The sequence below is a fragment of the Egretta garzetta genome, unplaced genomic scaffold (assembly GCF_000687185.1).
Source record: "Egretta garzetta isolate BGI_Z169 unplaced genomic scaffold, ASM68718v1 scaffold360, whole genome shotgun sequence".
NCBI lineage: Eukaryota > Metazoa > Chordata > Aves > Pelecaniformes > Ardeidae > Egretta > Egretta garzetta.
In genome coordinates, this window is record NW_009258261.1 from 2,163,768 (window position 1) to 2,187,871 (window position 24,104).

Here is a 24,104-nt window from a genome sequence, read left to right on the forward strand (position 1 = left end):
CAGCTCTCTCACCCCCTGAACTGCAGCAGCTTAAGTACCAGACGCCCTTTAGGAGCTGCTCAGGGCCCTGAACTCACTCAGACAGCAAATATGACAAGAAGACCTGGTAGTTCAGCCTGCTGCACACACCTTGTACCCTTCGGCGTGCCCTTGGGGTGGGAACCAGCCCCTGCTCTTCTGCACCGTGCCTGCCACTGTGGCTGCGAGGCATTATTATACCAAGAATGAAAAGGCAGAACGCTAGGGGATGAATTCTTGCTTTTTCAGAACAGTTTTTGGGGCAGTGAAAACTTTGCTGGAAATTATTCACAGCAGCTTTTTTCCCTCTTTATTTTTCTCCCTCCTGCGCAGCAAAGCCAGTGGAGTTACTGGTCTGACTGCTCTCCTCTGCAATACAGACATTTTCACATGCTGCATTACCGTTCTTCTTCCTGATGTACCAGTTCCAGTATTAAAGACTACAGTGATAACAAATAGCTTAATTTGCATTAGTGAGCAGAAGCACACAGCCTGCAATGTGTCCCGTATTTGTCATACATTCAACATGTAACACAATGATTGCTTTGTACCTTATGGAATAAAAATAGGCTGAGAAGCTGTAAAGAAGAATTTCCTGTAATGTGCTGACAGACCAGCTGCTGGCAGAAAATTGATGCAAGACATAATCTTTTAAACAGGATTTTTATCTTCAGGCACTTTAAATATGCCCATCCTCACAGCATTAAGATACCACATATTTCAGGATGTAACCCTGACTGTCGCTAAGGATAAAACCAATTAGTCTCTCATAAATTCCTGCAGATATGTTCATGGCAGTATTTATTTCAAGTTCTTCCTTTTGGAAGTAATTGTGTCACACAGGGAATTAAACTCTCTTTTTTATTTATGCACTGGGTGATCTAATGGAAATGCCACTTTCTGCGCATCATTTACTGAAGACAAAGAATTTGCCTTGTACAAATTCGCTACATATTAATTGCAGCCAGTGAAATGGCTGTTTAGGAACTGTACCTTGTCACGCTGCTACAGCTGGTCAATGCCAGCAGTGTAGGGGTGAGTGTGTTTTGCTTTGGGTCAATGGGAATCGGTGTATGCACTAGCCAGTCTCTCAGTATGCTGCACAGCCTACATAAGGCGGAGAAAAAGTAATATGCAGTCCTAAAAGCCAGTTCCTGGAGTTCACTACTGGTCATTCAGCTACAACTCAAAGATGACAAATTTCCTCCTTTGTAACAGTTGTTTTTTACAATTATTTTTCTCCCCACCCCTCTAAAAATAGGCCTACATTTTAAGAAAAGACTTCCCCAAAAGCTAAATCATCTTGGAGCACAACCTTCCAAGTCTGAAAAGTTAATGAAGTTCTGAACTGTCTCAGAATGGTTTTGGGGTCTGGAGGCTTGGGGTTTCCCTTAGACCCTCCTAAAAAAAATCTGGTGCCATTAGCTCTGAGCTATTATTATCTTACCTGTCTGAACCCAAAGTTCTCTCCCTGGAACTGGAAATAGCATGCTAAGCCTGCCCATCTGCCCTGAGCTCCACAGAGACCCAAGTAACCTGCAGAAGTCTTTGTGTTAGGGCTGGGGCCCCGGAAAAGCACCTAGTGCTAGTGCTTCGTTGCTGTGCAAGAAGCTGGTGAAGGTGTGATACCGTAAGTCGGTGGGATAAGAACCCTCTAAAACTCAGTTTGTAGTTTTAGGAAGCAGGCATTCTTTATTATGGTGCCAGGCACACAGGGGATCGCTCTCCTAGTGTGTGCCCCAAATTATTCAACTACAGAGGGTTATATGCAGTCAAAATTTACATATTCGTTAAACATATAGGAAATAATTATCATAGTCATACCACTTCCCAGAACTCATTAATATATGCAAATGTCCTCAAAGCATGCGCATTTATGTCCACTGGTGGCCTTCCAAGGTCCTCCGGTGGTCATCGATAGTCTTCCTCACTGCATCTGCTCGTTGAACTCAGTCTTTGGGCATGCTCAGTCCATCACCGGCCTATTTACATATTTCTTACTGATACAAAACTAGTTTCTTCTAGCACAACTCCTCTATTTGTCCTACTCAAGGATACAGTGTCTTAGTACAGTTCTTCTATCTATGCTACTCACAAATACGCTTCCTTCTATCTAATCACATATAGCAACTTCTAAGGCTATCCTGTTGTAAATTATTTCAAGCTTGCAAGCTTGACTGAGTTGCTCCAATTAGAGGGAGACCATATGTTCCTTTTCAGTGTTACAAAATTCGGTATTGGGTGGTGCTGTGAGAAGGTACATGACAGCAGATGACCTGAACCATTGGTAGCAACCTGGTTAGTGCCAGCATGGCGCTGCCATGGCAGGCAGGAAAGGACGCACATGTGGTGGGGAAAAGGACCAGAGGGGTGGTCAGCCCAGAAGGGGGAACAAGTGATTCTTAAAACACCGTGGTGCAGCCACCATTCTCCCTGTGGCAAGAAGCTAAGATGGAAAATGCCCCACTCCACAGGTATCCATCAGGAAGCCTGGCACTTTGAGTATCCCACTGCACTCCTGTGAGACACACATCTGGTCTGTCCAGCACTGGAATACTTTCAGCAAAGTGAAATACTTTCAGCTATTTCTTTGCTATCTCAGGATAGAGAAAAATCCAGTCATATCTCATAACCTACCAGAACAGAACAGAACCTGAAAACAGTTACAGTAAAGCCTACTGTCTGGGCATGTTGTTACTTACATTTTGGAGCAAACCTTATTTGCTCCAATTTTTTTTAATCAGTGATAACTCTTTACTCGGCAGTAAAATAGATCTGAACCAGTATTAGTAATTGATGTCTGAACAGTGCTGCCACTGGGAAGGACAGCAATGCAGGCTGATAATGGACCATTCAAAGGCAGGCTGCCTGCTCCAATGAAGGATGAATAGTGCACTCTAACGCTAACAGACAAAAATTTCAGAGGAAATGTGATTTTGATTAGGGTTTTCCTATCGTTGAATAATAGCAAAGTCTCAATCTAGCTCATTTGTTTCAGCAAGACTGATAATTTTTAACAACTGATAACATAAACACTGTTTTTTTGCCTGGCTCATTGCCTGTAAACCTCTATTGTTTAAAGTTACTCCCCAATGTATGCTTTCCCATTGTAAAAGCAATGTCAACTAAATGCATTACACTGCTTTGGCTCGTCCTTGGTAGGAACTTTAGATGGGCAAGAAGAAACATCTGTAAAGAAGAGGAGCTCTGAGACCTGGTGGAGTCAGAAGGACTTCACTCCCTTTGGGTCACCTTCAGCAGGGAAGAGGCTGGTGTCTTGAATGGTTTCTGATAAACAAGTTTCCAAAATAGCAGAACTAGCTGTTTGGCCCAGGCACTCCGCTGTCGCAGGGAAAATCAGCCAGACCTTGCTCCCAGGGCTCACGGTAAGGTGAGACAGCACAGGCAGTTGTGGGTGGCCTTATAATGTGGAAGCCTCAGGAGTATTTTGCTGTTTAGCCACTAATGCTAAGGAATGCGTGTTTAAAAAGGAGTAGGAAGATCCTCCAGGTGTGGTGGAAACAGCTGTGTGCCAGGCAACAGTAACACCCCCCCGCCCTAGGTAGAGGAGATATAAGCTTTTGTACCCTTCTTACCTGCCTGGGCCACTGGATAGTGAGGAACAGGGAGCTTTCAGCCCAGATGCCCACCTTGATCCCAGGCCTTGGTGGCACACGGGAGGAACCCCATTCCCAGCTTCCTTGCTAAGGGCCAAATCAGCCCCGCTCTGCAAACACAATAGCCAGTTGCCAGTGTTGCCTAGGGCAGGGTTACCAGGAGAAAGCGTAATACATTCTCCATGGAAACCTGTACTTTAAGGGTTTGCTTTTGTACATGTTGGGGACTGATGAGCACTGTCAAGCATCCTGTTTCAGGAAGGTGTCATTAAAGATGCCAGAGCAAGGCCATCATCAGTATCAATGAGGGCACAAGGGTGTACATGCCAGATTGCTGCTGCCTTTTACTACCAGAGTGGTTTTAAGATTTCAGCCAAAACCTTGTGTTTCTCCACAGCCAGTCAGGAGTAACTGTGGCACATTATCTCCCAGGTGGTCACTCCTTTGCTCCGTGCCAGCAAAAACAGCTATTCCCTTCACAAATGCTACCCTTCTGCTCCTGCTTGCAGTTTGCATGGTGTTTCATTTCCTCCTCTGCTATGCCGGTCTGTGGAGGCTCCCATGCTTTAAAACCCCGGTATCACTACTGAAATGTAGCTCTGGGACCAAAGATCAGCTGCCAAGGAGAGTGACAAAGACAACACAGCTCTTTGCTAATCTAGAGATGCTGTACAGCTGCTGAAACCAGACAGCTTTCAGTAATTTGAAATCTTCAGTGGGTGCTTAATACACCTGCTCACTGGTTTGTAGTCAGAAATATTCCTGGCCTGGTCAGCATTCTCTCTCTGCTTCTCCCCCTCTTTTTTAGTCCATAGGTCTCACCCTTGGCTGATCACTTGTTTTCTTCAACAGTTCCGGGTGCTTGACTTTTCTTATTATTTGGGCATAAGCATCAGTTTTATGGAGGAGGCAACACATGAATCCCAGGTGTCCACATTATCAGGGATATGCACGACAGTTACAGTAGCTGTAGTGATGCTGCATCTAACAACACTGGGTGATGTGGCACCAGGTGAAACCCTTGCTTCTTCCCAATAAAAAATTGTACTAACGTGTATCTAGAGGAACTGCTGCTTGCTCTGCCTGGTTACTCTTCCACTTCTGATGCGTAGGTGGTCAGCATGGGCCTTGCAGCTGCTGGTTGTGCTCAGAGCCGAGCAGGGAAATGGCCAGGTGCACTGGCCTTTCATAACAGTTAACATGCAATTGCACAGCGGTATTGCTAATGAAGCCAGAAGAAAGGTCATAAGCAGACTTGCAGTTCTGAAGGTGCCTGGGTATTTCTGCCATTGCTGTTATGAGTCTTTCAGCAATGACGTTTCTTGGTATTTAATTGTTTTGAGATGGCATCTGTGAGTCCCAAAAGCCACTGTGAACCTCTTAGCAGAGCAATGTGAAAACAGCATGTAGCTGATTGAAAAGGTTAATGTGACTACTGCCATCATATCTCTAGTGTTGCTGAGGTACAGTGTTACAAGCTACACATCAATAATCTGCCAAAGTGAAAGCTGGAAATAGATTGAGGCTTTCCTGTGGCCAGCTCCATCACAGTATGCTGAATCCCAGGCCGGACAGAAGGCAATTTACATGTCTCTAGAAATAGATGGTTATTGCCAGGCACCTGGTTTGAAGGCTGTGCAATCGGAGAAGTAGTCAATCAGTTATACAGACCAATAAACATATACGTAAAGCAGGGTCTGGCAGGCCCAGAAAGCTGCTCAAAGATACCTCTCAGCCAGGGTAATGTTCATCTGACAGTGCTGCTCCATCTTTCAAATAAATACACATTTCCATTGAGATCTGAGTATTATTGCCACCTGGCATCAAATATGTCATAGTTGATTTCTGTATAGCAGCAGCCAGAGATACAGGAGTAGTAAACAAAGCAACTATTCAACTCTTCACATTATTTATGTGTTCTCCTTCCCATTGCTGGCAATAACAAACCATGCTCCACCTGCCTCACATGGATCATTTGCTAAGCAGAAGGCTGCTATCTCCAAAAACCAGCTGCTAGCACTCAGATGCACAGTGGACTCTGGCTCTGAGGACCTGTTGCCGGACTCCATGCTAGCAGCATGGCTGGGGGACATGGACACTCGCTCTGGCAGAGTTAGTGCAGTGACAGCACACTTCACCAGTCTTAGCACAAATCCGTTTTCACTATTGTGCTGTCACGAGCAGACTCCAAGAGCAGGAACTCACAGGGGGTCTTGTCACACCAGGCTTCACTACAGGTGTTCAGCACTTGACTTCCCCGAGAGATGGTGGTACGATGATAGAGGGTACAGTGAGAAAACATACAGGAACAGCAGCTGCAGTAAAGCCAGACACGCACATCTGCAAACCTCCTCTTGCAAAGACTGTCTTACGAGGGCCACTGTCACGTGGTGGCAGGAAATGAAATAAAGCTGCAAGCTCTTGTTTGCATGCTCAGACCCCTGCCTCTATCTGGCACATGAGAATAAACAACAAAGAACAGATTAGGGAACTTGGATACTGGTCATCCTGGAAGACATCAGTTACCCGAAAGGAAGGCAAAAATTCTGTGCAGGACAAAGGCATTCGCTACCAGCACTAAATCTACAGGGTCTAAATTGGAATTGCTCCTTCAACTATTTGGGGTTTTTGTTTTCTTCCTTTAGAAACACTGTACTTAAAGAAGTAAGAGCAAGCGATGCAGCGTTTGTCGCTGAGTCACTCCACACACCTCTTTTATTAATATGGTTTAATGATGCATTCCAGACCACCAGATTATTTATTTGCCTACAGTATCTCAATTTTTGCAATGACTCCAGGACCCTCAGGACAGCTTTCTGTTGCATATGCTTAGGTTGCTAAGTAAGCTCTAGCAGTCAGTGCTGGGAATACAGGTGACACAAGGCCAGCAGGTAAAGACAGCTTAAAGAGTTTTTCACCCTGCCTGCACTTAGTCACTTAGTTTCACCTCTTTCCTGTGCTGGTGGCAAGGATGCATTATGAGCTGGGGAATGTACTGACACAAAGATCATCATCTTTTGGGCTGCTGTCCAGGGCTGTCCTGCCATCTGGCAGCCAAGTGTCTTGTGTTCAGTTGCTTCCTATCTGCATGACTCGTCTGAGCAACACCCAGCTCGACTTACGCGCCAAAGACTCATTCATGAGAACCAGTGAAGAGCCAAGCAAAAAGTCAACTCTCGTGTCAGCTGCCCCCATTAGTAGCACAAAATGAAGAGGCTGGAGCGCTGAGAGCTGGTACTGGGGGACTACTTCTCTCACAGCAGTAATGAGAGCCAGGCTGCCTTGCCCTCCCGAGGAAGACCCCAGTGTCCTCCCAGAAGCCACTCAGGGCCCATAGAAATCAGTCCTAATAAGTGACATGTTGCCAAGGATGGGGACATCTCTAGGGAACGTCAAGAAGCCAAAGGATATGTTATGAATAACAGAGACTAGAAGTTATGGCTCAGAAAATGGATACTTTCAGGCACAAAATATAAATATTCATTTTGCTTGAGAGAACTTTTAAAAGATTAAAACATGCCGTCATCTCCCCTTTAAACTACAATTCTAGAGAAAAGAGACGATGAGATTTTCTTTCTTCCCCGCCCTGACATGTCAGAGTATGAGGAAATTTAAAATTAATCCAACACACAAAAAATTAAAAAAAAAACCAACTCCCTGTCTGCAGGTCCTATGAACTGGGGATGGCAGCTGAGCTGCTTTATCCCAGGGTCTGAAATACAGAACAAATACAGGCAGAATAGATGTGAGTCTGGTCTGTACTCTCTGCCTCAGACATTCCAGCATCTGGAGGGGAATCTCAGACCCTTCCCTCTTGTGCATAGTAAGTAAGCATGATCCCGCTGTAAAAGAGGACATGAAAAACTACCCTGCCAGTGCCAACTTCATCACCTCCAACTCCCTGCGGAGCAGGCAAAAAGGCTTTCTGTCTTCTGCTCCTGGGAGCACCCAGGGAAAGTGCTAACAGGAACAGCAGCTGCCTGGGTGCCTCTAGGACTTGGCCACCCCCACCACTCAAGTGCTGCTCACTCTCAGGGACTTAATAGGGCCTGTATTGGGTTTATGTGGTAAGGTTTTGGTAAGGAAGGGGCTGCAGGGGTGGCTTCTGTGAGAAGATGCCAGAAGCTGCCCCCATGTCAGACAAAGCCAGTTCTAGCTGCTGGCCAAAGCTGAGCCCATCAGTGACATTGGTAGCACCTCTGTGATAAAATATTTAAGAAAGGATAAAAAATGCTGTGCAAGAGCAGCTGGTAGAGAGGAGTGAGAAAACGTGAAACAACTCTGCAGACCCCCAGGTCAGTGCAGCAGGAGGGGCAGGAGGTGCTCCAGACACTGGAGCAGAGATTCCCCTGCAGCCCATGGAGAGGACCATGGAGGCCCACGGTGGAGCAGATCTCCACCTGCAGCCTGTGGCAGACCCCGCGCTGGAGCAGGAGGATGTGCCCTGAAGGAATCTGTGACCCTGTGGGAAGCCCATGCTGGAGCAGGCTCCTGGCAGGACCTGTGGCCTGTGGAGAAGAGCTCACACAGGAGCAGGTTTTCTGGCAGCACCCGTGACCCCGCTGGGGACCCACGCTGGAGTATGCCATGGAAAGAACCCATGCAGAAGAACTGCAGCCTGTGGAAAGGTCCCATGTTGAAGAAGGTCATGAAGGACCCACGGGTTACACACTGGAGCAGGGGACTCCATGCTGGAGCAGGGGAAAAGCATGAGGAGGAAGGAGCAGCAGAGACCAAGTGTTACGAACTGACTGCAACCCCCATTCCCCGTCCCCCTGCACCGCTTGAGAAAAGGCGAGAAAAGAAGTTGAGCCTGGGAAGAAGGGGGGTGGGGAGAAGGTGGTTTTAGATTTGTTTTTATTTCTCTTTATCTTACTCTGTTATTAATTGGCAATCAATTAAATTAATTTCCCCAAGTCGTCTGTTTTGCCTGTCACAGTAACTGGTGAGTGATCTCCCTGTCCTTAACTCGACCCATAAGCTTTTCATTGTATTTTTCTCTCCCTACCCTGTTGAGGAGGGGGAGCAATAGAGTGGCTTGGTGGGCACCTGGCGACCAGCCGAGGTCAACCACAGGGCCATTCAGCAGGGCTGGATGCAGCCTGGGACATGTGGTTACGAAATACTTCCAAGTATTGCCCAGGCGTGCACAAGGCACGCTCACATCCCCACAATCAAACACAGCCATGGATGAGAGCTGCCAAAAAGCCCGGCAGCTGGCTCTGGGAGAGGAGGCTGGTGAGATGGGCTCCCATGAGACACCTGCCTCTGCAGTGAAATGGACTGGGGAAGATTCACAGCAGGGCCAGAAAGCTGCAGCATTTCTAACACAGTCTGCTGATGTGTTCCTCCTTCTTTTTATTGCTCCCTGCTTATCTGTGTTTCCTAATTTATCTCTAATGATGGTTTACCCAAACCATGAGGTAGTACTCCTGGAGGGACCCTGGCTGATGCTGTGATATGTTTTCATGGGCTGGAACCTCTAGGCAATTAAAGACTGACAGGAAAACAGTGGAACAACTTCACAGCCACATCCTGTTAAGATTTGATCTAAGCAATCATACAAAAATGGAGAACTAGTATCTTCACATACATAATGCATGCTTTGATTTTCTGCTTGCTTGGCATCCTTCTAAAGAACCTGCTGAAATATTCCATCAACAAATGAAGATTTCAGCAGCAGCCTGAGATAGCACACTTCAGGAGAAGAAAGCAGAGCATGTGAGACACTAGATTTTCCTGAAGCCAAGTCCTTTTCTGCTCCTCAACATTCATGAGATGGATTCTGACCTATGAACAGTCCAACCCACTGATGAGGGCCCAAAGGCCAAGCTGATGTCTGGCCTAGTTGTGGACAATGCTGTCCAGGCAGCTGAACTAACAACAGCATCATCTCCTGAAGGCACAGCTGGAAGCATGCCCACAACAAGAAATCACCACTGGGGGTCTCTTTCCAAAAAAGAGCCAAACTACAGGGCAGAAACTTTATGTTGGTACTGGGCTTAGGGAAAAAAAGAAGAGTTTTTGGAAGCTCAAATAAGAGGAGCTACAGTCTTGTAAGAAAGAGGTTTAATTTCCATGCTGAGAAATTTTGTTGGAACTCCAACTTCAGTTAAAGTAATACTTTTTTTGCAGTATCTATAGCCAGTAATAAAATAACTACTGACAGTGGCCTTTCCCTCCCCCTCCATCCCATCCCAAGTAAAGCAATGCAATTTAAATTAGCTACAGTGAATCATTTAAAAAATATTGCATAGCAAGTTGCTTGAACATTTGTAAATAATTGAAAGACATGTTTTCTAACAGCGTGTTCGGGGTGTCCTGCTCCAGAACACTACCCATGGATTGCTGTTAGCACAGAGGGCCAAATCTTTCACTGATGGGAAATGGCATAGCCCGTTAACCCCACAGATTACATTGACCACACCGCTTCACCTCCTTCCTCCTGCCTTAGGGAAACCCTGTCTGGTTTGCCCAACAAAGGATACTTCAGCCTCAGAGGGAAAACCTCAAAGTTTATAATAACCAAATCAAATATCAAGTCTATGGTCTGCAGTTGGTGCAGGTCTTTGCAACCACTCAGGGTGTGCAAATGCCTCCATTTTACAAAGGAAGAAATGGTAGAGAGGTGCAAATGCCCATGGAGTCCCATGGCATAAGTGCCATGGAATAGCTAAGACTATTAACTGGAGCTAACGTTTTGGGAGCTTCAGGGCTTGAAGTGCAGGAAAGAAGTGGCAAGAAAATATGGTTCTTAGGCCTGATGGCCTATGGTGTGACTATTTGTCATTTAGCAAAGAATAGAGGTCTTCCCTGATGAATGCACATCATGTCCTCAAGCATCCTACTTTCAAGCAATAGCAAATCTGTGTAGAGATCTTTGTTCAGTCTCTATCTTCAGGCCATTTGAAAGGATTCCCAGAAGAAACAACCACCCTGGAAAAAAGTCCTAGTCATTGCATGGTCATGCTCCAGGAGCAAACAGGGAGTTTTGTTCTCTTTTTGGACAACCATTGAGAAAACATTATCATATATATCCTTGCAAGGGTATAAAGCAGAACACTTCAGAAACTAGCAATTCCTTGCCAAGGGAAATGAACTGAGGTCCTTTTGCTTTTGGGAAGCTAAGAGCAAAAGCTGGGGGTTTATTTTATTTTTTTATTTACCTAATATCTTGTCTTCAGTGTGTGAATGAAAGGCACATGGAGGAATATCTGTTCCCTATCAGGGCAGGAGAGGATAAACCCTTAGACTGAGTTTTTCCCTGACAAACATTATCAGGAGATGGAGATCAGGATTGATTACAGAGGCTCAAAGGCCTTACACAGAACCAGCTGTCCCAACTGACCATCAGTAAAAAAATGTATCAAAAATTGTTTAGAGAATCTTCCTCCGCTTCCTATAAATGAGACAGTCCCAGGCATCCATTGCAGCACAGAAAATTACAAACGCAGAAGTACGTTAATGCGGGGGATTTAAAACCTTAAAGACTCAAAGGCTTACTTAAATATGTCACTAGCTTCAAACCCAGTGGACCTTCTGCTATATCACCAGAAGTGAAATAAAAAAAAAACCCTAGCACTGCTGAGAAGTTAAACCATTGCCCTGTTTAACTTCGTCCTGAAGAGAATGCATTTTTTAAGGCTGGTTTAATCATCAGACCAGCCAGGAACAACAAAGGAGTAGAAAAATGAGTTATTCAAGCTGCTAGCAAAAACCTGCTCCAGACTTGTGAGAATGGCAGGTGTTGACCTATAACAGGTTCGCAACAAGTTCTTGAGCTATAGGCCTCCCATGCAGAACCAGCAAAATGTTTGTAGTACTGGTGAAAGCCCAGAAAAACATGGGGAAAACCATGACCTGGCAGGGATGAACAGTGCAAGCATCATAAGGAAAATAGACCATTCCTCTTACTTCCTAAAATCATTCAAGCTAGCTGATGAAATGGAGACTGTTGTCACAGGAAACAACTGGAGCTGGAGTCAGCAAAAGGTAAGGGCATCGTGTGGACTCATGAGGATCTCAGATATCATCTCTTGTGATGACATTTTAAAATCAACATCAGACCTTTTGCTTGAGTTTAAGCACTCCTTACTAGATGGTCTCTAAGGCCGCCTAATGCTGGCCTTATATGTCTCTGGAAGCACTTGGGGTGATCACTACCATATTCAGATGGGAACAGGTTCATGCCTGAAAGCAGCAAATACTGAGAACAAGATCCCTGGGCACCTCCAGAGGTTCCCTATTTTGCCCCAGGGGTTCATTCAAGCTGTGGAACTCCCAGCAGCTATATGAGATTGATTTTAATCAGCTGTTCAGGGATGTAAATGCTTCAGGGTAAGCAGGGAATAACATTCTCATTCAGCCTGCACTGAGGCCCCTCCTCATTCCGTCACTTCGTCCGCTTGGGGAGTGCTCAGCACAAGCTGGCTCAAGCTGCAGTTGCCAAGCAAACCTGTTGTCTCTCATAAAAATAAAACCCAGGCCAAACTTTTTTCCCAGAAGACCCTTTTGATAGTCACTAATTATTAATCTCATTTACATTACCCCAATCTCCTCTTTGTCTCTCCATTATATTTGCTATATCTCATAGCACTTGCCAGGTCATTCCACTCACCGTCTGCACATGGGCAAAATGTTAGCGTGTCCCAGACTCTGGAAACTCCTCCACTGTTTTCAGATTTGCTCCTGCAGGAACCAGATCTAGTTGGAACTGTTCTGAGTGTTTGCTTGTCTTGGGGGGAGTGGGACTAGATGGTCTCCCGAGGTCCTGGGCAAAATGGCTTTCCTTCTAATTGAAATTATTCTAATTAAGAATGAACCTTGGTAAGCTGGATTGTGTCCTCAGCCATTGTTTTTGGAACTGTGGATACAAATGATTAGGGCCTACTGATCAAAATGTGCTTGTCTGTAATAAACACAAAATACTTCCTCTTGCTCTGATGCATGAACAGTCTCCTGATCCATTCCAAAGACAGGCAAGGCAAAAATGCAGTTCGAGTACATGTGCCTTTTCTCCGCCATAGTTAATAAGTTCCATGGCCTGGCATTCAGTCTACTCCATCACTACAATCTCTCTTTTACTCACTGTTCTCATAGACGCCCTTTCTTGTTTTCTTAAACCCTGTCAATCCTAGCCATGCACACATTGTAATGTCTCTTTTTTTATTGACTGCTTTCTCTGTACAACTTTTTCAGGTTTTTATATGGTTTTAAAATTTTAACATTTTTTATTATTTTTCTTTGATGCCTTCATATTCCACCTAAGCAGGAGGGTTTGGGCTGAAGCTTTCACTGGCCAGAGCTGTGGGACCAGTGTGCCAAATAGTGTATCGTGTGATTGTTGGTGTGAGAACTACGCTTTGATCATAACCAGGCTGTAATGATCTTTGATCTTATGATCTTGGATCATAACCAGGTGTTAAGCCCTGGGTCCTGGGCCTGCACTACCTTCCATCCCAATTGCTGATACAGCTGAGAAAAGAAGTAAAAAACAGCAGTGCCTTTGCCTTTGCTTACTTTTAGTTTCTGTAATGGTACTCTCAGGATATTTTACTTCTGGTCTCACCAACACCTGGAGTATTTGTCTCCTGAACAAAAGGAGGCCTTTTTTCCATGCATTGCAGATTAGTGCTGCAGGGGCAAATCCACCCTGCCTTGGGACAGAAGTGCTGCTTACCCTGCTGAGCCTGTCAGTGGTTTCATCTTCTCCCGCCACCTCCTTTGCCCAAGGAACAGGCAGGGGCTGCAGAGTCTCCACTACTGACACTCTCACAGGGAAGGGCAAGACAAAAGCTCGATCCATGGGATGAAAGCAAGAATGCACAAATAGATATATTGGCTGGGAGGGTAATGAGCAGGGAACTGATTTCTGTTTCTGCTCCTACTATGAGTCCACCAAAAGTCTGTAGAAGCCTCTACAACTCCCCATGCTTCTGGTTCTCCTGCTTCTCTTCCCACTGTTACATTCCTGCATGGATGTGATTTGTGCAGCATCCAGGCACTGAAACCTCAGGTTCAGCCAGATGGGTAGAAGGATCCAAGACATAAAGACCAAGATGAAGAATTTGATTGTGTTCAAACTATTATTAAAGTGCACAGAACAAGAGAAAGGCCCTTCTCCTAAGAGAACGCATGTCCTGTTTTTTTGTGGGATCTAGGAGTTGTGAGAAATCTGTCAAAGAAAAAAAGCATCTCTTCTCCATTTTCTCCGCCCCTGCCTCTCTCCCCCCAAATTTGTGTGAAGTGAGTTTGAAAGTTTCCATAGTTACACAGCACCTTCCTTACATCAAACAAGAGGGAAAAATAATACCTTGGGGACCATGCAAAAAAAAAAAAACTTTATTATTATTCATATTATCCAGTTTGCCCACTCCCAATATTGAAATTCAGTAAGCTGTTTAGCAGAGGAAGGCTTCTAGTGATAAACCCTTGAATGCCCTGTTCATTCCTGGGCGGCAGACTTTGACTCTAGAGGTATTTCAAAGATGCCTCTATCAACAGCACTTCACTGCCAGTCTGGCGCTGAAAGTGCCTAAAAAGATAATGGTCAGCATTTTCCCAGATTCCTGCTCAGCAGCACATTAGGCAGTGACATGGGACCCTCTTGTGGGATCCCATTACAGCCCATCACCAACACACAAAACACCGTTTCACAATCCAGTGAGAGAGGTCTACCAGTGAGATTATACTAAACACTCTGAAGATAAGAAAAACTCCTCATCTTGCTCAGTTTTCTATTTTATACTGACCTTTGCAGGCTACATTGTACTAACAAGGCAAAGAGATGCCAGTCTATGGCAAACTATTTGTAAGGAAAAGTGGGTTGGTCCAGGAGTTTTCCATCTCCCTTACAAACATCACACATGCTCTGTATTGGTGAAAGTGAACAAAAAATGTTTAAATTACTCTGGGATAAGGTCAAAATATTCCAAAATAAGATTTACACCAATTAATTTTCATTCTCTGGTTACAAAGCAACATACAGGGAAGCTTCTAAAAACTATATTCATATTACCATACTCAGTTGTATCTTGAGGTTGGCGGGGGTCCCATTTTAAATTTACGGAGTATTCCAGATATCTTCAGGAATGTTGGACATTATGGTGTAATAAAGTGCTCCATTTTTTCAGTGGATGCTCTATGTCATATTACTTGTTAGGAGGAACAAATATCACCATTTATGAACCACAGAAGTGAAATTGTGACTTTGATACATGGCAGCTGCTCTGCAGATAATGCTGAATCCCTTTTTTTCTCCCATCTACGGCAAGGATGCAGACTCTGCGTATCTAGCACCTCCCTGAATCTGCTACAGATTTTCCCATGCGCTGAGCAAAGGGGTCACCTGAGATCTGGCTGCTTGGCAAAAACCTAGCTGCAGGAATGGCCTGGGCCATCTTCCTTCCTGCTTTCCAGATAGCTCACCCCACAGCCTGGTGGACTGTCTGCAAGCTGCTGGCCTAGCAAGAGACTATCCCAGAGCTGCCTTCCTTGCAGCAGACCTGCTGCTCCCCATTGCCATGGGAGCTGCAGCACTGCGTTGCTGCCCACCACCAGGACCTGCCCTGAGCAAGCTGAGAGCCCTGAGGTGTCCTTGGGGTCACCCTTCCTCAGGGTGCAAAATGAATGCCATAGCCACCCCAGAAGAGACAATGCTCATCTGGCCAGATGCTGGCTCAGGGAGGAAGGGGTGTGCAGAGCACTCCCTCAACATGCAGGAGCTCCTTCCTGGCACTGGATGACAGGATCAGGGTTCACAAAAACCTGACATGTGCTAAGCAAGACCTGCAAAGATTCAAGTGATGGACCCAGACAGGGACTCTCTAACCCCATCCCAGCCTTGGGTGAGCTTCAGAACAGACCTGCTCACTCATAAGGTCAGAAAACATGCGGCTATGTAGCATAAGACTTTTTGACTATTGCTTTTCTTGATGTAGGTCTTGCTGATCACCTGCAGCAAGCACTGTGAGCTGGAAATTGAAGATGCATTTATGTGCAGGTGATGGCTAGGCCATTGCAACTGCAGTTGCAATGCTGGGGGTTCAAGGAGCTGAGCACAACAGCAGAGCAAGGCAAGGAATGACAAATGCATTCCTTGAAGCTCAGGGGACCAACAGCTCTCAGGGTGCCCAGTATGCAGGGACTCTGGCTCAACAAAGTTCCCCTGGGTCTGAGGCCAGTGCACAGCAGAGAGCAGCTCTGCCTCTGCCATCCAAAAGACCCAGGGAGCAAAGGCACCTGGAATAGCCACTGTGGGACACAGGTCAACCCATAGGGCTGCAAAACTACCCAAATAGCCCTCGACAAAGAGAGAAGCAGCAGCAGCATGGAGTAACTACATGGCACCTATGGACACAGGAGGAGAAACACGGAAGTCCAAAAGAGGAGGACAAAATGTGGAGAAATACCAAGATTGCTCTTTGGAAGGAATAGGATGGAGACAAGAGGGAGAAGCCTGGCAAGTCCAGTGCGGAGGTGGACGGTTTGCTTTGGAGGAGGACCTGACATGCGCAAATGTAAAGCCTGTCAGGGCCATGCAATGGCTTCACAGACTGCCCCCACCCTGGATGACAATCGATCTCCCCTGCCATGCTATCAGCTAGATTGTGATGAATGAAAAGCACTCGCATGAGAAAAGCAATATTAGTTAAAATGTCTTATCATACATTTAGTTAATTACTAAGTGAATTGCTTTAATGCTACACAAAATACGCAGCTGTGTTTAATGAGCTGCTAAAATGCTCTCTGGGCAAACTTTAATAATATCACTATTCTCACAGAGGGAAGTTGCTGCAGGGGAAAATGCATCTGTTTGCACCTAAAATGTTCTGAGTGACAGCTCGATGGCTATTATCTTTAGGGCACATGGTAGTCAATTTCATTAATACGAAACCTTAAAATATTTATGCTTATCACTAGTGTGCAGCCTCCAGGGCAGACTGCAAGCCCAGTCGAGCTGGTGACAGAGCAGGCAATTCCAGGGTAAGTTAAATAAAGTCAACCCCTGCTTCTTTTTGCTTTCTGTGACAGTGCACATTCCCTAGGCCTCACAGCTGGAAACCACCTCACGCTTTCCCTGGGACTGTCTCCAGCAGGCCTGCACTCTTCCATCATGAATGCCCCAGCTCAGACACGGCTCTCCAGCCCACAGCTGACCCATAGCAAATAGCAAAAACCCCTTGACATATACACATTCAGGGAGGTCAACTGCCTGTGATATATCCCGGTATGAGGCATGCCTTCTCCATGACAGCACTGTTGCCTCCTGTTTGGCTTGTAATTGACTGTGGCTCAGGTCACTTCAGTAGATGGCCAAGCCAAAGTCAGGCTCCTACCCCAGTACGGCACTTCACTTACCTGTGTTAAGCTGCATCTCCAGTTTGTCAAAAGTAAGCTCCTGGAGCTGCTGCCTTGCACTTCTGCTCTTACAGTTTGAGGAAAAAGAATTGAGCACAAATGAAAGTTATGAACCAGAAAAGTCTACATACTTCAGAATAAAAGACAGACTGGTTTCTCAGAAGTCCCTTATCCACTAGGCAGGTCACCTTGTCATAGAAGGAGATCAGGTTGGTCAAGCAGGACCTGCCTTTCATGAACCCATGCTGGCTGGGCCTGATGCCCTGATTGTCCTGCACATGCCTGGTGAGCACACTCAAGATGAACCGCTGATATACAAATACACCAGACATACAAATGTGATACACACATAGATGAACTACAGTGCATATTACAGGAATGTAGACACAGCAATAGAGGATGTATTATTGAGTATTGTATTGAAGATAATAAAACTGCTCATTCGACTTCTGATAAATATCATCAAGTGGCTTGGCAAGCTTCTCTGCCAGCTCTCTCAGTGCTCTCAGGTGGATCCCTTACGGCCCCAGAGACTTGTGAGTGTCTTACAACAGTGGCCAGATGGAGTTCTAGCTGGGTTTTTGCCTTTCTAATTTTCTCTATATATGACCTAACGAGATCCCTATACTCTTCTTGAGTTGCCTGCCCCTTATTCCAAAAGTAATAAACTCTCCTTTTCTTCCTGAGTCCCAGCAAAAGCTCCCTGTTCAGCCAGGTGGTCATCTTCCCCGCCAGTTCATCTTATGGCACATGGGAACAGCCTGCTCCTGTGCCTTTAAGACTTCCTTCTGGAAGAATTCCCAGCCTTTGTCCTTCAGGACTGCCTTCCAATGGACTCTCAACCAGTGTCCTGAACAGGCCAAAGTCTGCCCTCTGGAAAGCCATGGCAGTGGTTTTGCTGAGCCCACTCCTTACTTCGTCATGAATCAAGAATTCTACCATTTCGTGATTACTAAGCCCAAGACGGCCTCTGACCACCACATCTCTCACCAATCCTTCTCTGTTTGTAAACAGCAAGTCAAGCGAGGCACCTCCCCTGGTAAGTTCACTTACCAGTTGTGTCAGGAAGTTATCTTCTGCTCATTTCAGGAGTGTGTTTCTTTGTTTCTTCTCTGTTGTGTTGTATTTCCAGCAGACATCCGGTAAGTTGAAGTCCCCCATGAGAACAAGGGCTAGTGATTGTGCAACTTCTGCCAGCTGCTTGTAGAATGCTTCATCTACGTCTTCATCCTGGTTGGGTGGTCTATAGCAGACTCCCAGCAGGATATCTGCCTTGTCAGCCTTCCCTCATCCTTATCCATAAGCACTTGACCTTATAATCACAACAGTTGAGATCTATACAATCAAAACACTCACTAATATATAGAGCCACCCCACTGCCTCTCCTTCCTTGCCTATCCCTTCTGAAGAGCTTGTAGCCATCCATTGCAGCACTCCAGTCATGAGACTCATCCCACCACGTTTCTGTGATGGCAACTAAGTCATAGCTATCCTGCTGCGCAATGGCTTCCAGCTCCTCCTGTTTGTGGCCTGTGCTCCATGCATTCGCGTAGATGCATTTGAGCTGGGCTATTGGTTTCACCCCCAACAATGGCATGCTACCCCTCAGCTCCTCTTTAGCAAGCCTGGTTATATCCTCTTCCCCCTTCAAACCTAGCTTAAAGCAGTCTCAGTGAGCCCCAACAGCTCATGAGCAAGGATCCTTTTCCCCCTTTGAGAAAGCTGAACTCCATCTGTCGCCAGCAGGCCCGGTGCCATGTAAATCTCCCCATGATCAAAAAAACCGAAATACCAGCAATGGCACCAGCCTCTGAGCCACATGTTAATCAGCTGTTTTCCTGCTCCTTTCAGCATTCTCCCCTGCCACTGACGGGATTGAGGAAAACACTACCCATGCTCCTGATCCTTCAACCAATTGCCTCAGCACCCTGAAGTCCTTTTTGATCACTTTTGGACTTCTCTCTGCAACCTCATCACTACCAACCTGCATAACCAACAGCAGGTGATAATCAGTGGGGCTGCACCAGACTGGGGAGTTTCCTGGTAACGTTCCTAACCCGGGACCCAGGGGGACAGCAGACTTCCCTGTGGGACGGGTCTGGTCAGCATATTGGGCCCTCTATTCCCATCAGAAGGGAATCACCTACAACAATTACCCTCCTTTTTTCCTTAACAGAGGCAATCCTAATGCATGGGGCTGACCGACTCACCCTAGGCAATCCCCTGTATGGACCTTCACCTACACCCTCATTCACCTGGCCCTCAAGTTCCAGAGCCCCATATCTGTTGTTTAAGGGCAACTGGGAAGGTGAGGGAGGCCAAGAGGGTATTTGCCTGCTTCCCCAAGCAGGGACCTGTTTCCATTGCCCACCATCTCTTAGGTCCCCTCCTTCTGCTTGGTGGCAAGAGGCACCAAGGTGTCTCTGTGGCAAGAGATCCTCTGCTTCTTGTGGAGTCTCCATCTGCTGCCTTGGCCTCAGGGGTGGTGGAGTGTGCCTCCACCAGTCTATCTCCCTCTCACACTCCCTGATATTCCTTAACTCTTCCACAAGCCGTCCACCTGGTCACACCAAAACCAGCTGTTGCTTCTGCTGCTCTCCAGTGCAAGTAGCAGGCTCAGGCACTCCCTGCAGCAGGACACCTGGACAGCTGTAGCTGTAGCAGGACCAACAAATCTTCTTTGCTGTGTAGAAGGTTGTACCAGCTTTGTGGGTTGTATGAGCTGGTACATATGCTGATTATCTCATTCTAACTTCAGTGTCATTTCCTAATCCAGCTGCACCTTCTATATGGTTTCAGGAAATGGGAAAATGAACAGTGCAGAGGCAGGCTATTAGCCTCAAAGTGCTCACAGGAGACATTATTGCTGCTTCCTTCAAAGCAGCAGCTGCTGACCACAGGCACCCCGTGCCTGGAGTGTCCTGGCCCTTCTAGGACGTGCTCCTCTGCTACAGCAAGAATAGGTTCACTCTTATTAGATGCACTATTGCTTCCCAAGTGCTTCCCTTTGGCTTCATATGTGATGTGCATTCACATCCAGGCTCTTGAGACAGATCTCCAGTGCTGATTTAACAGGGAAAGGACAAGAGCCTTCCTCATCATGCTGTCCACCATCATCTCACCCCTTTCCAGATGTGGAGTGCCCCAGGGGTTGCACTGGCACACCCATGATGTACCTACACAGATGCTCAGACAATCCTGCAGCCACCAGGGCATGGGTTGGGTGACTTAAGTTTTGAAGATGGTCTCCAGTCTCCATACTGTACCTCCCTGTAGCTGAGACAGTCTTGATTTATGGGCCCAGCTGTCTGGTGGAGAGGGGCAACATTCTGAAGGTATTTTTCTGAAAACTTGCCCCAGGAGTCTTCTGCTGCCTCAGAGTGACTTTATGTATTGATGGATTGAGAAAACCTGAAACACTTAGATATCTGAGTACACCTTGAAGAGCATTTGTTTATCTTTGCTTAGAAGAAACCCAGTCACTTGGGAAGATAAGTTTCAGAGATGTTTTCAACATCTATAAACAAAGCCAAATATTTTGACTGTGGTGATGCAGTGACTGACATGCATTACAAATACAGTCAGAAGCATGTTCTGCTGAGCACAGGCTGATGGATACTCAGTCTGCCTGGTATTTGTTGCCTATTCAAAATAAAGAGCCAATACTCTGAATATGAGTTGTGAATACATTCTTCTATTTTGTGCTCAGGAGATGTTGTAGTCTTTTGTGACTTTTAGAATACTTGAGAAGGACCAAGTGCAAACATTCTTGCCTGTATCATTTATTGAAGAAAGAAACCATTAGCTGCAGCAAGAGCTGTATCTTAGCTATGCAATTACACTTATGGCCTGTCATCTGCCACTAATGCCTAGGGGAAAAAGAGCTTCTATTGCAGAATTATCCTGAAAAAGAAATAAAGCACCTGTGTGCCAGGGAAATCCTGACTTGGCTTGCTAGCAATAGTGGCTGGGCCTATTAACTCCATCTCTTAATAAATATTCTTGTTATGAGGTAGTTCTGTTTTATGTCTCTCTGCTCAGTTTTCTACAGCTTACCTGTGAGTAAATGCTATGAACGTTTATGCTTGCAACATAACACATTGCTTCACTGGATGCCTCTTCCTCTGCCCTGCAAGAGCCCCCTGGCCCCAGAATTACAACCTTCACAGCACCATGTCTCTCTTCTCAAAAGCAGAGAGTATAGACTGAGTTCAGCAGTTTCCATCCAGGCTAGAAGTGTCCCCACCTTGCCTTTTATATCATCCGTTCTCTGCCTTAAAATTCCACACTGAATCTCCATAAAGAGTATAAACATAGTTTGGAAATGTACATGGGGCCATAAAATCCCACTTCATACTCTGCACTTTTTAGTTCACTGCTTTAAAGGAGGCTCACAAGATATTTTACTGGCTAAGTTACTGGATGGGAAATGGCTTGTGGAAGGAGCTAAGAGCTTTCTGGAGATTTTTTCCAAAGCAGGCAAGTCTCCTCTGAGCCTCTTTCATCTTCAGTAACAAGACCTCCCAGGAGACTTACAGCTCTTCCTGACTACTGCCAGGCTAAAGAGAACAGTATTTTTCTCTCCCTTTTTTCTCTTATCGAAGCATTTCACCTTCTGGGCACAGCTTCCCTCCCTAACATCCCAATTTTACTAGTCTTTAAAAAAGAGGGAGAGATGCTCTGGAGGAAAAAAAAAACAAACCAGCAAAAACGAAGGCCAGCCAAATCTTTGTCAGAGCAGAACTAACCCGGAAGGAGATTAAGGATGAGAATGTGTCCCTAATTAGCCACACGGAGGGAAGAAGAGCCGCAGGCAGGGTGGCTGTGTACCCCACGGTGCAGCGCGAGCCAGCAGCTCCACGCACAGCGCAGGGCTCCTAAGCTCACAACAGACACCCTGACTGGGGGCACAACACGTACAGTGCCAAACAAGCTATCAGACGTGCCCCAGCATATTCAACTTCAATACGGATATTACCCTAAGTTGTGTGTTAGCAGGCTCACAAGCAAAGGTGGCCTTTTCTGCAGAGCTGATTTTGCTGTTACACATAAGATAAACTCTTGACAGTGTTCTCTGCACACACAGGGGCAGCATTGAACTTACGCATGTGGTGCCAGCACAGTTCACATCTTCTGTGTATCCACAGCCTGCTCCCTTGCTGCTTCTGCCTGCCCAGCAATGCAGACTACAGTGGCTGTAAAGAAGAGGCCTCCTCTTGGCAGAAATGAGCCAGGCAATGCTGAGGTCCACTTTTCCAAGATCGCTCACGCTAGTGTTTAACCTTTTCAAATCAGACACTGGACATTGTCACTGTTTTCAAGGTGCTTGTTTTGTACATATGGAAGGGGGTATTTATGGCATTGCAAAAGGCACTGGGATACCAATTAGGTTCCTGTAAGCTACTTCTTTCTTTGGCCTGTGCAACCAGTGCAGAGCAAATCCAGTGCAACCCTGAGAGCTGGGAAAAACTCTTTGAAGTGGAACTAGAGGAAAAAGAAGCTGCAACATCAAAGCAAGAAAACTCCCAAGCAAGGGGATAAGGTACCTGGCTGCCTTGGAAAGGAACACCTTCAGGTGTTCACTATACATCTTATAAAAGGATAAGATCTTGATGGTAGGTGGGGAATTGTTGCTATGGGACCATAAAAGCTTTGAGCACAACAAACTACCTTTTTATCGACAAACCATTTCACCAATGGTGCAGTATAACTCACCCATCAGCTGCCTTCCACAAGAGAAAGCAGAAAGGTTGCAGTGACTCTGCTTGGAATGCAGTACAGTTGCACAGGCAACTCTGACATCCGTTGGAGTGATACTGGGCCAGATGGGAGTTCTTCATCTCACTTTTCTGCTTTCTTCCAGTGCTGTTACTACAGCAGGCAACAGCTCCTTGCAATAAGCACAGAGAAAAACCAAGAGAAGCTTGGACTGGCACCCACCCCACCAACCTTGATCCCTCCAGCCCGTACAAGCCCAGGGCTTGGATTTCCATGGCACTTGTAAACTGACAAAGAGCACACAGCTCCACAAAGCAACAACAGGTTGTTGTCATCCCCCATGCCCAACGCAGAGGTCTTATTACCTTTGTTCTCCCCATGGCTCATAGAACATGAGGCACGTGACACACCAACAAGGGCTAGACAGAGCAGAGAGGAGCTCATGACCCTCTTTAGGGTCATCATTTTATACAGGTTTCTGCAGGTCAGCTGGATTCATGCACTGATTTTACTGTCTTTGACTCTTTTGTAGAAGAACTGCCTTTTTCAGTGACAGTAAGTAAGATGTTCCAGCTCTGTAGAGATCTGCAAAGGAAACAACAATTGTTTGTAAGAAAGAGAGTGCATACGTAGAAGCACTGGAAGAAACAGCAGAGCAGGAAGTCAATGAATGGTGGATATACAGCAAGTCAAGAGACTGAGAGTAGCTGTGAAGTCCGGGATAGAATATAAATAATGCCTGGGAATTGGCAGGAGGCAGCACTGGGAGGAATGCTGGGTGCACATTGGTGCACTGGAGCACCAGTGATGTGACTTCTCCTTCTCTTGCTGAAGCAGGCTCAGGGCTGGGCTGAGTTGTAAAAGTCAGTCATAGTATCATGGGAGGTACCACAAGACAAGATGAGGACTCCGGATCTGTTGTTCCCAATCCTCTGTGTCATCACAGGGAATCCTGGATAGACATGTCTAGGTGCTTGTGAGTGTTGAAGAATGGGTGAGCAACTAAAATATGTCTTGTTTAAAATGAGCTTTGTCTTCCTCTTCTACACAGCCTCACTCTGAGTTTTGCCACAGCTCTGTGCTCTCTCCACCGTCTTTACCTGTTAGCCCCTGGGGTGACATTTCTCTTCTGACAACAGGAGTTTACTAAAGTGCCAGCTCTCACATTTGGGATGATTAGTTTGGCATCTTCCCTGAGAGGGTGGTGCAGCCAAGCCACAGGTCTCCACAGAGGTGGGGACTGCCAGCTGTAGAGGCTGCCAAGACTCAGCCAAAGCCACGGCCCACCTAATCATCTGGCATCCATCCAGCTGTGAGTCAGAGGTTGGACTGGAGACTCCACAGGGCCATTCTAACCAGCATTTCTAGGAGTCTAAGATGACTCTATGGCTG

The 24,104-nt window shown here is 46.1% G+C and overlaps 1 protein-coding gene across 1 annotated transcript in view; it reads right to left on the reverse strand.

Annotated features, from left to right (window-relative positions):
• The window catches only part of MRPS5 (mitochondrial ribosomal protein S5), a 76,784-nt gene extending 58,848 nt beyond the window's left edge, over positions 1-17,936 (reverse strand). Inside the window, exons 1-2 of the mRNA XM_035895552.1 lie at positions 17,910-17,936; positions 16,995-17,061 (exon numbers count right to left, since the gene is read on the reverse strand). Of these exons, the coding sequence (XP_035751445.1) occupies positions 16,995-17,061; positions 17,910-17,936 (94 nt within the window). The remainder of the gene's footprint in view (positions 1-16,994; positions 17,062-17,909) is intronic.
• Positions 17,937-24,104: the final 6,168 nt, after the last annotated feature.